This window comes from Monoraphidium neglectum (genome assembly GCF_000611645.1).
Source record: "Monoraphidium neglectum strain SAG 48.87 unplaced genomic scaffold scaffold00214, whole genome shotgun sequence".
NCBI classification, from domain to species: Eukaryota; Viridiplantae; Chlorophyta; class Chlorophyceae; order Sphaeropleales; family Selenastraceae; genus Monoraphidium; species Monoraphidium neglectum.
The window spans coordinates 5,115-18,378 of NW_014013414.1; the positions used below are offsets into that span (position 1 = coordinate 5,115).

General features: G+C 69.1%; 1 protein-coding gene across 1 annotated transcript in view; it reads right to left on the bottom strand.

The window, feature by feature from the left end:
- Positions 1-12,841, bottom strand: part of MNEG_1995 (beta-ketoacyl synthase) — a gene marked incomplete at both ends in the record, with an annotated part of 17,878 nt that extends 5,037 nt beyond the window's left edge. The window contains 16 exons of the mRNA XM_014049527.1: positions 180-323; positions 417-542; positions 775-1,176; positions 1,496-1,741; positions 1,928-2,166; positions 2,472-2,790; positions 2,972-3,328; positions 3,585-4,712; positions 4,867-5,643; positions 5,813-7,606; positions 7,764-8,407; positions 8,670-9,262; positions 9,461-9,816; positions 10,068-11,033; positions 11,251-12,027; positions 12,236-12,841. Coding sequence (XP_013904981.1) covers positions 180-323; positions 417-542; positions 775-1,176; positions 1,496-1,741; positions 1,928-2,166; positions 2,472-2,790; positions 2,972-3,328; positions 3,585-4,712; positions 4,867-5,643; positions 5,813-7,606; positions 7,764-8,407; positions 8,670-9,262; positions 9,461-9,816; positions 10,068-11,033; positions 11,251-12,027; positions 12,236-12,841 — 9,474 coding nt within the window. The remainder of the gene's footprint in view (positions 1-179; positions 324-416; positions 543-774; positions 1,177-1,495; positions 1,742-1,927; positions 2,167-2,471; positions 2,791-2,971; positions 3,329-3,584; positions 4,713-4,866; positions 5,644-5,812; positions 7,607-7,763; positions 8,408-8,669; positions 9,263-9,460; positions 9,817-10,067; positions 11,034-11,250; positions 12,028-12,235) is intronic.
- Positions 12,842-13,264: the final 423 nt, after the last annotated feature.

The window sequence follows — 13,264 nt, forward strand, 5'->3', positions numbered from 1 at the left end:
GCGGCGGGCAACCGTGCCAGCGACGCATCCATCGCGAGCGCCCCGCCGCCCGTGTGGCTGGCCAGCAGCACCGACACGCGGCGAGGCGCCGCGTCGAGCACGATCGAAAGCTCCACCAGTGCGCCGCAGCCTCCTGCTCGTGCGGCTTGCACCACCTGCATCCCCAGCTGGATTCCCACCAGCAGCACCCGTCCATCTGCCGAGGCGCCGCCAGCCGCCGCGTCAACCGCGGCCGCGGCCGCCATCATGAGTGCCCCGGCCGGCAGCACCCGGAAGCCGCCGCCGTCGCCGCCCGCTAGTGCGCCGAGCAGCGGCGCGGTGCCCTGCGCGCCGAGCAGCGACACGAAACGCGCCGACGCACCTACGGCGCCGCGCCTGCCAGTGCAGGCGGCGACTGAGCGCAGGAGGGAGCTCACAGGCGCCATGAACCAGTGGCGGCCGGGCTGCCAGGAAACGGCTGCCCTGACGCCGCCGCTGCCGGCACCCACGGCGCCGCTGCGGGCGGCGACGGGCGCCTTGAGGATCAAGTGGGCGTTGGTGCCCTGCAAGAGTGGCAGCCAGAGGGGCATGGTGGGTGTTCTTGCTCAGCGCCAAGTCAAGGCTAGTCCAACGATAGGCAATTCTCAATTTGCGAATGCACACAAGCTCCCACTTTTGAGCAGCTGCCCGCAGCCCAGCTTCCTTGCTGCTTGGTGCCATGCTGTGCGTGCTGCTGTCCATGCAAGCTCATGGGGTGAGCACGTATGACAGGTTATAACGCCGGACCCAACCTACCTGGAAAGCAAAAGAGCTGACGCCGCTGACGACGCCGTCGCCCTCCTTGCCGCATCCCCGCCCAGCGGCTTGCCTCGGCAGCTGCCAGCCGCTCGCCGTGCCGGCTGCCCCCGCGCTCAAAGTGCCAGCCACAAAGGGGTTGACAGCCCGCAGGTGCAGCACGGGCGGCAGCGCCGCGTGGCGCGCAGCCCAAGCCGCGTGCAGCACGCCGACCGCGCCGGCGGCCGGCTCTGCATGACCCAGGCTGCTCTTGCTGGTGAACAGCGCCAGGGGGACCGGGGGCGGCGGCGGCGCGGCGGCGCCGTCGGGCGCGGCGCGTGGGGCAAACACCGCTGCGGCTGCCCCGACCTCGATGGGATCTCCCAGGCTGGTGCCTGTGCCATGTAGCTGCAGCAGGTCGACCTGTAAATTGAAAATGGGGGATTTGAAGATAGCATGTGTGCCAGCCGCATCGCAGTTGAAACCCCCCATGCCCAGGGCATCCGCAAGTGAAGTGTGCTTTGCGATCTGGCCCACCAGGCAACACACCAGGATATTCAAATGTATCTCTGCTCTTTCAGCATCCCGAGGCCCCTCGGCTCCATTGGGGAAGCACATGATGAGAACGAGAATGCAGCCATGAATGGCAGCGCCGCATGCTTGCTGGCAGCAAGCCCAACTGCCGCTTGGGCGCCGCCACCCTTGGACGGTCCAAACACAGATCACAAGCATCGTCACGCACCTCGGACGCACGAACTCCGGCATCGGCCAGCGCCTGCCTGATCACCTCCTGCTGCGCTGGCCCATTGGGCGCCGTGAGGCCGCTGCTGCGGCCATCCTGGTTGACGGCGCTGCCGGCCAGCACGGCCAGCGGCGTGGGCGCGGCCGAATCGGGGGCAGCCACGCTGCCCGAGGCGTCCATCGGCCGCAGCACGAAGATGCCGGCCGCCTCTGCGCGGACGTAGCCGTCGGCGGAAGCGTCCAAGGTCTGCATGGGGTGTTTGCATCGACAACAGTGAACATCGAGAGCTTGACGGGGCGAAATCGCAAGAGCTATCATTGATTGGGGTAGAGCGGTTGGAAAGCAAGCAAATTCAAGGTGGGTGGTGGACACTGAAGAGGGGTCTGCAAAGGATCCCAAATTATATCCCATGCTAGGCTGTGCGCTCCGCACCTTGCAGCGACCGTCGGGAGCAAGCATGCCCGCCTTGGCGAACGCTGCGCTCGTGTCAGGCGAGAGCGCCAGGTTGACGCCGCCCGCGAGCGCCGCCGCGCAGTTGCCGAGCGCCAGCGCGGCGACGGCGGTGTGCGCGGCCACCAGGCTGCTGCTGCAGGCGGTGTCGACGGACATGGCGGGGCCGCGCAGGCCGAAGGTGTAGGACAGGCGGCCTGCCGCCACGGAAAGGCTGGCCCCTGGGCGTTGATGGTGGGCGGGGAGGGGTTGGTGTTGGGGGTGAAACATGCAACTTGGTGCTTAGAGACAAGATAGGTGTGACACAATCACATTGGCACCCAGGCTGTGAGGTGGCAGGGGTTTTGAGGGCTGCAAGGCAGACTGGATTTGCACCAACATTGTCCAGGGGTCCGTGCAACACTATCAGACACCCATCTCCTCTTCTTCCGTCACGAAACCCCCACCTGCCCTGCCATCTTGTCATGAACTGCGCGCTTGCCCCGTTCCTTCACTGTCAAACCCGCCACCGACCCTCCCCACTCACCCGTGGAAGAGTTCTGGGTGACGCTCCCCAGGAACTTCAGGGTGAGCTTGTTGTAGTCCATAGACGACACACCAACGTACGCACCCACCGGACCGGTGACCCCGGTGACGCTGCTGACGGCAGTGCCAATGCCAAGTGACGCGGACGCGGCGGGGCCCGTGCCGCCGCCGAGCAGCGCCTCTGCGGCACAAGCAAGCAGCAGGCGCTGCTGGGGGTCCATGAGGGCCGCCTCGGGGGCGCTGACGCCAAAGGCGGCGGCGTCAAAGAGGGCAGCGTCTGACAGGGAGACGGCGAACTGGGGCGGCAGGCCGTCGAAGAGCTGCAATTAGAAAACAAAAGGAGTGGGAGCATTCAGCTGTGAGCGCATGAAAACATTTGTTTTGTAGCCCTGCACAGCAAATCGTGTGAAGAAGTTGGTCACGCACAGTTTATGGCAGCAGCGTTGCTGTGAGCACGGCCTGATCTCTCAACACAAGCGCCCAAGCTGGTGCTGCTCCCACCTGCTCCACATCAGCGCCGCTCCAGCGCTCAAAGGGCACCCGCCGGCTCGCGTCCCGCCCCTCCAACGACAGCACCGCGTTGCCCGCCGCTGTGCGGCTCGCGAAAGACGCCACCGCCACCAGCAGGCGCGCGCCCTGCCCTGCAGCGGCCCCAGAGCCAAGCGCCGCGCCGGCGAGCGGCGGCAGCGCGGCAGGGGTGTCGTCCGGGCAGGCCTCGTCGTCGCTGACGTCATCAAGTGAAGGCGGGGAGGCGCCGGCGGCGCCGCGGGCGCCGAGGGAGGCAACAAGCGAGGTAATTGCTGAGACGCTCGGGTAGTCGAAGACCAAGGTGGGCGGGAGCTCCACTTGAAGCGTGGACTGAGGGTGCGTGAGTAGGTGGGAGGTCGATGGACATGGAAACAACAGTGAAGGCAAGGAGGGTACGTCGACGGGGGTGGTGTGGCAGACCTCCCTGCTGCAGGCAGCAATTTGCTGTCGTACACAGGAAAAGCGGGAGGGTTTACGTCGCAGAACGCAGCTATGCACCAGGTCAGCATATGGCGTGCCCGCCCAGCGCATCCGGGTCTACTGCACGAGCGCTTTGGTCACACCACGGACGCCCCAAGGGCTAAACCCTGAAGCCAGGACCCCCCAAACCCGCCTGCAGCGCGTTGCGCAGCTCCACGCTGCCCAGGGAGTCCAGCCCGGCCGCCACGAGCGGCTCATCCGCGCCCACAGGCCGCCCCAGGACGGCCGCCACCGCCGACGCTACCTGGGCCCCCACAGCCGAAGCGGCGCCCTGCTGCCGCACCGGCGGCCTCCACGGCGCGGCGCCGCGGCTGCGGCTGCGGCTGCCGCGGCTGCCGCCCGGCGTGCGGGAGGACGCCGGCTGCAGGTGGGCCTCGAATTCTGAGAAGAAGGCGGGCGCCGGCCGCCGATGGGCGAGGAACGCCGCCCATTTGAAGGGGACCGCCGCGATAGCGCCCAGCGGGGCGAGCGTCGCGCCGCGGCCCCCGCGCGTCACCGCGGCCAGGGCGCCCTCCAGCGCGGCCAGGCCCTGCTGCGGGGCAATCAGCGCCATGCCCAGGCGCTCAACGCGCGCAGCAGTCTGGGGGTCGTTGGCCGCCATGCCCGCGCCCGCCCACGCGCCCCACTGCACGCTGAGCGCTGGCGTGCCGCCGGCTTGCAGCGCCGCCGCGACCGCGTCGAGCGTGGCGTTGGCTGCGGCGTAGTTGGCCTGGCCGGGGCTGCCCAGCAGGGACGCCACTGAGCTGAAGAGCACCTGCTGCGCCGCAGGCTGGGAGCGCAGCAGCCCCTGCCACTGCTGGACGGCGCGCGCCTTTGGCGCGTACACACGCCGCAAGCCCGCCGCATCCTGCTTCGCGATCGTCGCGTCTTGCAGGACGCCGCCGGCATGCAGCACTGCCAAAATCGGCAGCGCGCGCCCCCCGCCGCAGAGCAGCTGCTGCCAGAGGTCGGCGGCGGCCGCCACGTCGCACGCGGCGAACGTAATCTGCGCCGGCGACGACGCGAGTACGCTGATGTCAGCGCGGCCGCCCGGCAGCTGCGCGAGCGCGGAGGCTTTGCCCGCGCGGCCGAGCAGCGCCACGCGCGTGCAGCCCTGCTGCAGGAGCCAGCCGGCGACGAGGGCGCCCAAGGTGCCGAGGCCGCCGGTGACGATGACTAAGCCGTCTGCGGCCAGGAACAGCTGCTGCTGGTAGGAGGCAGGCGCGTTGACGACCACCTTGCCGGCGTGGCGGGCCTGTTGGGGAGCACATAACAATGGATCTATGGTTTAGGGTCAGGCCCCGGATCCCATCCCCCAAAGTCAAATTCCCATCAGCAAGCACGACCTCACAGAGCCATTTGCCAATTTGGGCAACCCATTGGGTGTCGATTGTGATATTGCACCTCACCTGGCTCAGCTGACGCAGAGCAGCTGCCACGCCCGACAGAGGGTGCGCCGCCAGCGGCAGCGAACGCAGCGCGCCAGATCCAGCGCCCGCCGCCACAGCACGCAGCGCCGCCTGCACCTCGCAGTCGGGCAGGAAGTCCACCGCCAGCAGGCTGTACGCCACGTCAGGACGCTGAGCGGCCACGGCCGCACCACTCCACACATCGCGCTTGCCGATCTCCACCAGCCGCCCGCCACGCCGCAGCAGCGCCAGCGCGCCGCCCACCATGCCCGGTGACGTCAGGGAGTTGAGCACCACGTCCGCACCGCCCGCTGCCACTGCCAGGTCGCACGCAAAGCCCGTGTCCCGGCTGCTTGCTGCGTGCGCCACGCCCAAGGAGCGCAGCAGCGCGCGCTTGGGCGGCCCGCCAGCTGTGCCCAGCGCCATGGCGCCGGTTGCCTCCAGCACCTGCAGCGCCGCCAGGCCCACGCCACCTGCCGCGGCTTGCAGCAGCACACGCTCGCCATGCTGCGCTGCGGCCACCTGCCGCAGCGCCGCACGCGCAGTGATGAACACGGTGGGCATGCTGGCAGCCTCCTCAAAGCTCAGGCAGGCGGGCGCCGCTACCATGGTGTCGGCGGCACATGCCACGGCTGTGCCGAGAGAGCCGACCGCCAGGCCGAACACGCGCTGCCCAACGGCATGCGGGACTGAGGTGGCGGTGGGGTTGGTGGCGAGGACGACGCCTGCACAGTCACCTCCGGGGTTGCCTGGGTCGCCAGGGTACATGCCCAGGACCTGAGTCGGCGTTGTTGCATGAAGGATTGCAGTCGGTCAGAAGAAGGAGGGTCCCTACTTGAATGCTGGTGGGGCTGCGGTAAGACGCGGTTGACATTGCAAGCAGGCACTTGCAGCTCAAGCAACCTTTGCTCCCCCGCTCGTCAATCCTCACGATCCCTCTCCTCACGTTCAGGACGTCCCGGAAGTTGAGGCCCACAGCCTGAACCCTTAGCCCTATCTGGCCGGGCGCCAGCGCCACCGCCGACACGTCCACAGCTGCGGGCACCAGGCCGCTGAAGGCGCCACGCGGCCGGGGCACGAGCTGGTGAGGCGGCAGCTGCTCTGCAGCTGCCACCGGCCTGAGCCGCGCCGTCAGGGTCGCGCCGGCCGCGGCGCTGCTGCTGCGGCTGCCGGCGGGCAGGGCGGCAGCGCCAGGCATGACACTGAGGCGCACTGCTCTGCTGGAAATGCCTGCACCGCTGCCGCTGCAGGTATGCAGGCTGGCGTCGGACTGGGCCGTCACTTGGGCCGCCTGTTCCTGCGTCGCAGTCCGCAGCACGGCCGACACCAGAGCGCCGGCGACGCCGCGCCCCGCAGGCCCGCCGCTCGCCCCGTGCAGCACTGTCGCCTCCGCGCCGCTCGTCCAGACGCTCAAGGGTGCGCCCGCGCCCGGCCGCGGCTGCTGCGCCTGCAGCGCCGCGACCAGCGCCGCGGTGGCGCTCAGGCCGCCGTCAGCACGGGCGGTCAGCGACAGATCGCAGGCCGCCTCAACTGCCCGCTGATCTTCTGAGCCAGCTTCCTGAATCCTGTCCAAAGCTGCCTCGGGGCTGTCGACAACCCAGTCGATCTGGTACAAGCAGTCCTTTGCAGCTTGAAGATCTTGCACCTGCCCCTGGGCCCTCCGCTGGGCCGGCTTGGGGATGGCCTTAGCCACCAACCCATCCACGGCGCCCGTGGCGGCCCCCCGCTTGTCCACGAGCCAGTAACTGCTGCTCAGCTGTCCACTCTCGCCCGTGAACGCGCGCGTGGCGGCAAACGCGGGGCGGCATGCAGGCGCGCCGCTGTCACCGAGCGGCACGAGCAGCGCAGACAGGCCCACGGGCACCTTGGTGTCGCCTGGGCTGCCGGCTGCTTGGCGGCCGACTGCTTGCGTCGCGGCTGCGGCTGCGGCCCCCAGCTGCAGGGCCGAATCGAGGAGGGCGGGGTGCAAGCTGAAGTCGTGCGCGTCACCCGCCGACTGCGGCGGCGCGCACAGGGCCCCTGAGGCCGCCGAGTTGGCATAGCCGCCGCTGCTCGGCGTGATTGGAGGGCCGCCTAGCAGCCTGGCCACCCGCACCGCGGCGGGCTGCACGGCCAGCTCAGGCGCGGCGGCGCGGGCGAGCGCCGCGTCGGCGGCAAGGTGCGTGGTGGGCGCTGAGGTGGCGCTGCCGGCGCCGCCGCGGCTCGTCACCCTGACCCTTCCCGAGTCGAGGCTGATGGAGACCAGCAGCTCCTGCTCGCTGCCTCTTCCGCCGCCTTTGCCGGCCAGAGCCAGAGGCGCAGGAATTGCTGCATCTGTCAGCAAAAGCAGCTGCTGCTGGTGGTGGTTGTTGTGGTAATGCGGGCCCAACTGGCGCCCGTCGTCGGCTGTGCCGTCGTGCGCTGCAGTCGGCAGCAGCAGCGTGGCCGCCGCGCTCGCGGCCGCGTCCAGGAAGCCCGCCGCGGGGAATATGGGGGTGCCCCCGACGACGTGGTCCCACAGGAACGCCAGCCGCGCCGCGTCAAGGCGGCATGCAAACGTGGCCGTCCCGCTGGCGCCCGGCCCCGCAGCCTCGGCCGCGGCCAGCGAGACGCCACCGGCGGCGAGGGCGCGCGGCCGCGGCAGCAGCCAGAGGTAGCTGCGGCGCCACTGGGGCTGCGCGGCTGCGAGGCTGGGTGCAGCCAGCCTCACGGACGTATTGGCAGGTGAGGGGGTGGCAATGACGACGTGCGCATTGGTGCCCTGGGGTGATGGGGGTCAGGCGTGGCGCGGGTTGAGAAACGAAAGGGTTGCAAGGTTATCTGTGGGGGTGGGGGGCCGTGGCACAAGGCAGCGCTGCGCGGTTTACCAAGGAAGTCAGCAGTAGCGCTGCGACGTGCGACGCGCTGCAAACCCGCACCTGGAACGCGAACGCGCTGACGCCGCAGCGGGCCAGGGCTGCTGCCTCCGCCGTCGCCAAACCGCCCGCCTGGCGCGGCAGCGCCCAGCCGCGGCCTCCGTCGCTGCTCATGGCCGATGCCACGAGGGGGTTGAGGGTCCTCAGGTGGGCGATAGGTGGCGCCGCGAGGCCGCACACCTGGTGTGCCGCCTGCAGGATGCCAACAACGCCCGCAGCCGGCTCGGCGTGGCCCAGCCATGACTTGCTGGCCGCCACCACAAGTGGAGCGGCAACACAGCCACTGCTGCCGCTCTTGCCGCCGCTGCCGCCAAACACGGCGGCCAGGGCGCCGACCTCAATCGGGTCCCCCAGGCTGGTGCCAGTGCCGTGAGTGCTGACGCCGCACATGTCTGCCGCGGCAAGCCCCGCAGCCGCCAGGGCCTGCCTAATCACCTCCTGCTGCGCCGGCCCGTTGGGCGCCGTGAGGCCGCTGCTGCGGCCGTCCTGGTTGACAGCGCTGCCGGCCAGCACGGCCAGCGGCGCGGGCGAGGCGCCCTCTGCAGCCGCAAACGGCTGCAGCAGCATCACGCCCACAGCTTCTGAGCGCACATAACCATCGGCTGCTGCGTCCAGTGTCTTGCAGCGGCCGTCCTCTGCCAGCATGCCTGGCAGGAGTAAGTTTGGCACAGCAGCATCTGAGAGCAAGCACACCAGATGCATCTTGCATATGAGGAGGTGCATGTTGGCATGAGGATGAATTATTCACTATCTCCCCTTGCAGCTGCATGGGACACCGTTATCCTGAGGACGTTGGATGGTACAAGCCTGTGACAACCCCAGGACTTCCACAGCATTAGCGACTTGGGAGTGCCACCAATCTGAGGCAAAGCTAAAGCCGCACAGCCCCAGACCATACTCCTCTCTTACCGGCCCGCTTGAACATGGCAGGGGTGTCTGGGAACAGCGCCAGGTTCGCGCCGCCCACCAGCGCGCGCCCGCACTGCGCCGCGCCCAGGCTGAGCGACGCCGAGTGTGCGGCCACCAGGCTGCTGCTGCAGGCGGTGTCAATCGCCAGGGAGGGGCCGGCCAGACCGAAGGTGAAGGACAGGCGGCCCGCCGCCACGCTGAGCGACACGCCAGTCGCGCTGTAAGCGGTGACCGCGCCGCCGTACCTCGACGCCAGCTTTTGGTAATCCATCGACGAGATCCCCACAAACACGCCGCACGAGTTCATGCCCGACGCCGCAGCGGCGGCGCCGCCGGCGAGTGCCTCGGCCGCGGCCTCGAGCAGCAGGCGCTGCTGCGGGTCCATAAGGGCCGCCTCGGGCGGCGACAGCCCGAAAGCTGCGGCGTCAAAGGCGGCGGCGACGCCGGCGGGCAGGAAGGCGCCGAACCGCAGCGGCGCGCCGCCGTCGGCGAAGAGGGCGGCGGCAGGGGCGACGTCGGGGTCCCAGCGCTCGAGGGGGATGGCAGCGGCCGCGTCGCCGGCATAGCCATCTGCCCAGACGTCTCGGGGCACCCTGGGTGGAAGGGCGGCGCGGCGGTGGGAAGGTGAGGAGGCATGTGCAACTGGTGGTGGTTCAGGGTGTTATATCTGGCCCCATGAAAGCACTCATTGCAAGGTTGAAGGATTATTCACAGGGACCAAGGTGCATTTGAGGTCTCGACAGGTGGCGCAGCAGAAGACACAGAAGATTTCCCAACTCTGTTGAACGCACCTGTAGCTGAAAGCCGAGACAGCCAGAACCGACGCCGCGCCTGTGGGTGCCCAGCCGGCGGGCGTCAGGCCCCGGGGTACCCTGTCAGCAACCGCCGCCGCAGCCGCGGACGCCTCCGGCCAATCCTGCTGGTCCTCTTCCTCATCCTCGGCGCCGGCCTGGCCCGTGGCATCGATGCTGACGCCCGAGGCAGCCAGCCGGGAGCCGATGTATTGGGACAGGGCCGCGCTGCTGGGGTAGTCGAAGACGAGGGTCCCTGGCAGCTGCAGCCCCAGGCGGCCCTCCAGCGCGTTGCGCAGCTCCACTGCGCCCAGGGAGTCCAGGCCAGCCGCCATCAGGGGCTCGTCGGGGGCCACCTGTTTGAGGGACACGGATGGATGGATCAGGTCTCTGGCAGGGAAGCTTGGATCTCCATGAGGAAGAATTGCCGCAGTGGATTGAGGGAGGCAGACACCCAAAACCATGGTCAATGCTGTCACGCAAGAGAAAGCTCGGTTGATGCTGCTGGGACCTGGCTACGTCTGCATCCAGACACAAGTGACATTTATGTTCAACTTCTGCAGCATTGAGCACAGCCTAACCAGCATCCCTCTGGCCGAGCGCCCACCTCTCTGCCAACGATGGAGCGCACCGCCTCCTCGACCTGCCTGCCCACTTCAGCCGCCGCCACTGCTGCCCTCTCATGCAGCCCGCGGCGAGCGGCTGGCGCGCGGCCGCGCCTGGGCGCTGCCCCAGCCGCGGACGACCCGACGCCAGCAGCGACGCCGACCTCTGAGAACAGCGTGGGGACGCGGCTGCCGAGGCGCTTCGCCATGCGGCGCCAGTTAAAGGGCACCGCGGTTACGACGGGCGCACAGGCTGCACAGATGGTCGCGACAGCGGCGAGGGCGCCCTCGAGAGCTGCGAGGCCGCGGCGCGGCTCAATCAGCCCCATGCCCATGCGCTCCACGCGTGCCGCCGTCCGGGGGTCGTTGGCCGCCATGCCTGCGCCCGCCCACGCACCCCACTGCACGCTGAGCGCCGCGACGCCGCCGGCTTGCAGCGCCGCCGCGGCAGCGTCGAGCGCGGCGTTGGCTGCGGCGTAGTTGGCCTGGCCGGCGCTGCCCAGCAGAGACGCCACAGAGCTGAAGAGCACAAGCTGAGCTGCTGGCTGGGCCTGATGCAAAGCCAGCAGCCGCCCCAGTGCAGTCTGCTTGGCGGCAATCGTGCGGCGCACACCTGAGAGGGTGAGTTGCTGCAGGGTCGCATCCGCTAGCACGCCACCCGCATGGAAGATGGCCTGGATTGGCTCGCCGCTGTTGAGAAGGGCTGCCACGTCAGCGCTGAGGCCGGCATCACACTGCGTGACGTTCACGGGCATCATGCTGCCGCCAGCCAGCAGCTGCGCCAGGGGCCTGCTGGCGCGCGCGTTGCGGGCAAGCAGGCTGACTGAGCCGAGCTGCTGTGTAGTCAGCCAGGCAGCAACCAGGCTTCCGAGGTAGCCTGTGCCGCCTGTGACCAGCACGCGGCCTGCTGGCGCGGCTGGCGGCCGGTTGGTGGCGCCGCCGACGATGACCTTGCCCAGTTGGCGAGCCTGCAGCACAAGTGAGTTGTTGAGGGTGGCGGCAGTAATACTCTAGACAGACACCTGCAAGGAAATCATCAAGAAGCTGATAGCCTGTACAGGCCAAACGAGGTGGGAGAGAGGTAGAGACGAGCCAAGGAGGGCACAAACAATCAAGCCGAGGAGGGTGCAAGCGATTGAGTGAACCCTGCCAGTCCGACCTATCACAGCCTCCCCAAGCTCTTACCTGGCTCAGCTGTCGCAGGGCAGCTGCCACGCCCGACAGAGGGTGCGCCGCCAGCGGCAGCGGCCGCAGCGCGCCAGATGCAGCGCCCGCCGCCACAGCACGAAGCGCCGCCTGCACCTCGCAGTCGGGCAGGAAGTCCACCGCCAGCAGGCGGTATGCCACGTCGGGCCGCTGAGCGGCCACTGCGGCGCCGCTCCACACATCGCGCTTGCCGATCTCCACCAGCCGCCCGCCACGCCGCAGCAGTGCCAGCGCGCCGCCCACCATGCCTGGTGACGTCAGCGAGTGGAGCACCACGTCCGCGCCACCAGCTGCCACTGCCAGGTCGCACGCAAAGCCCGTGTCCCGGCTGCCCGCTGCATGTGCGACTCCCAGGGAGCGCAGCAGCGCGCGCTTGGGCGGCCCGCCAGCTGTGCCCAGCACCACGGCGCCTGTCGCCTCCAGCACCTGCAGCGCCGCCAGGCCCACGCCGCCTGCTGCGGCCTGCAGCAGCACGCGCTCACCGCGCCTTGCAGTGGCCACCTGCCGCAGCGCCGCACGCGCGGTTATGAACACGGTGGGCATGCTGGCGGCCTCCTCAAAGGTCAGGCACGCGGGTGCTGCCACCATGGTGTCGGCAGCACACGCCACGGCTGTGCCGAGGGAGCCGACAGCCAGGCCAAACACCCGCTGGCCGACGGCGTGCGGGGTCGAGGTGGCGGTGGGGTTTGTGGCGAGGACGACGCCTGCGCAGTCCCCTCCAGGGTTGCCTGGGTCGCCAGGGTACATGCCCAGGACCTGCGCAGGGGTTTGTTTGGTATTGCAGTTGTTTGCTTGGTTAAATTATTGTGCACAGTGCAATGCTGAGTGGTTGTATGAAGCTTCTGAGCTTGTCAGTGCAAGTACAAAACATGCACCTGCGCACCATCGTGTCCCTCGGTACGTACAGCACGCAGCTGCAAACCACATCCACAAGCAACAGCCCCAACAGACAACGACCCCTCACGTTAAGCACGTCCCGGAAGTTGAGGCCCACAGCCTGAACCCTCAGCCCTATCTGACCGTGCGCCAGCGCCGCCGACGACACATCAACAGCCGCCGGCACCAGGCCGCTGAAGGCGCCGCGTGGCTGGGGCACAAGCTGGTGAGGCGGCAGCTGCTCGGCAGCTGCCACAGCGGCTGGCCTCAGGACCGGCGCAAACAGCACACACGCGTCTGCACGGCCACCATAAGACCCCACTGCTGTGAGCTGCTGCTGCGGCCCATCGTCGCCCAGAGCAAGGGTTGGCGAGGCGCAGGCTGGCGTGGTGCTGTCGCTGAGCACTGCCACATGCCAAGAAGCTGCCTCCTGCTGCACTGTCCTGAGCAGCCCAGGCAGCGCGCCACGTGTCAAAGCGCCGCCCGCAGATGGGTGACCACCCGTGCCCAGCGTCAGGGCTGCGGCGCCGGCGCCCGGCGCGGCAAGCGCACCGCGGGCCGCCGCCAGGGCAGCCGCCACGAGCGCGGCAGGCCCAGCGCGCTTCGAGCCCAGAGCGACGGCGCAGCCGGCGCCGGACAGCTTCTGGGAAGCTTCCCAAGGGTCGCTGGCAGCCAGGACAGTCTGGTATAGCATGCTGCTGCAACCATCCTGATCAACTGAATCTGACCCTGCCAAACCAGGGGCGCCAGCTACAGCCTTGGCGGGCCGCAGCGGCTTTGCCACCAGCCCCTCGACAGTGCAGCCGCCAGGCGTCATGCGCACATGCGAAGTTGAGCCCGCGTCACCACCTATTGCCTTTGAGCGCGCCGCGGCCGAGCAGCCGGTTGCGCCGGCATCTTCCTCGCGCGGCGTCCAGGGCGGCAGCAGCAGCGCGCCCAAGGCCGCCGGTACCAGGAGGCCCGATCCACCAGTTGCGCCACGCGCTGCGTGCGCTGCTCCGAGGTGGAACGAAGAGTCAAGCACCGCCGGGTGCAGCGCAAATCCCTCAGCGCCCGGCGCGGCCGCCAGATCCGCCACAGCCGACGCCGCAGCGGCGGGGCGTCCGCCTGCCGCCGG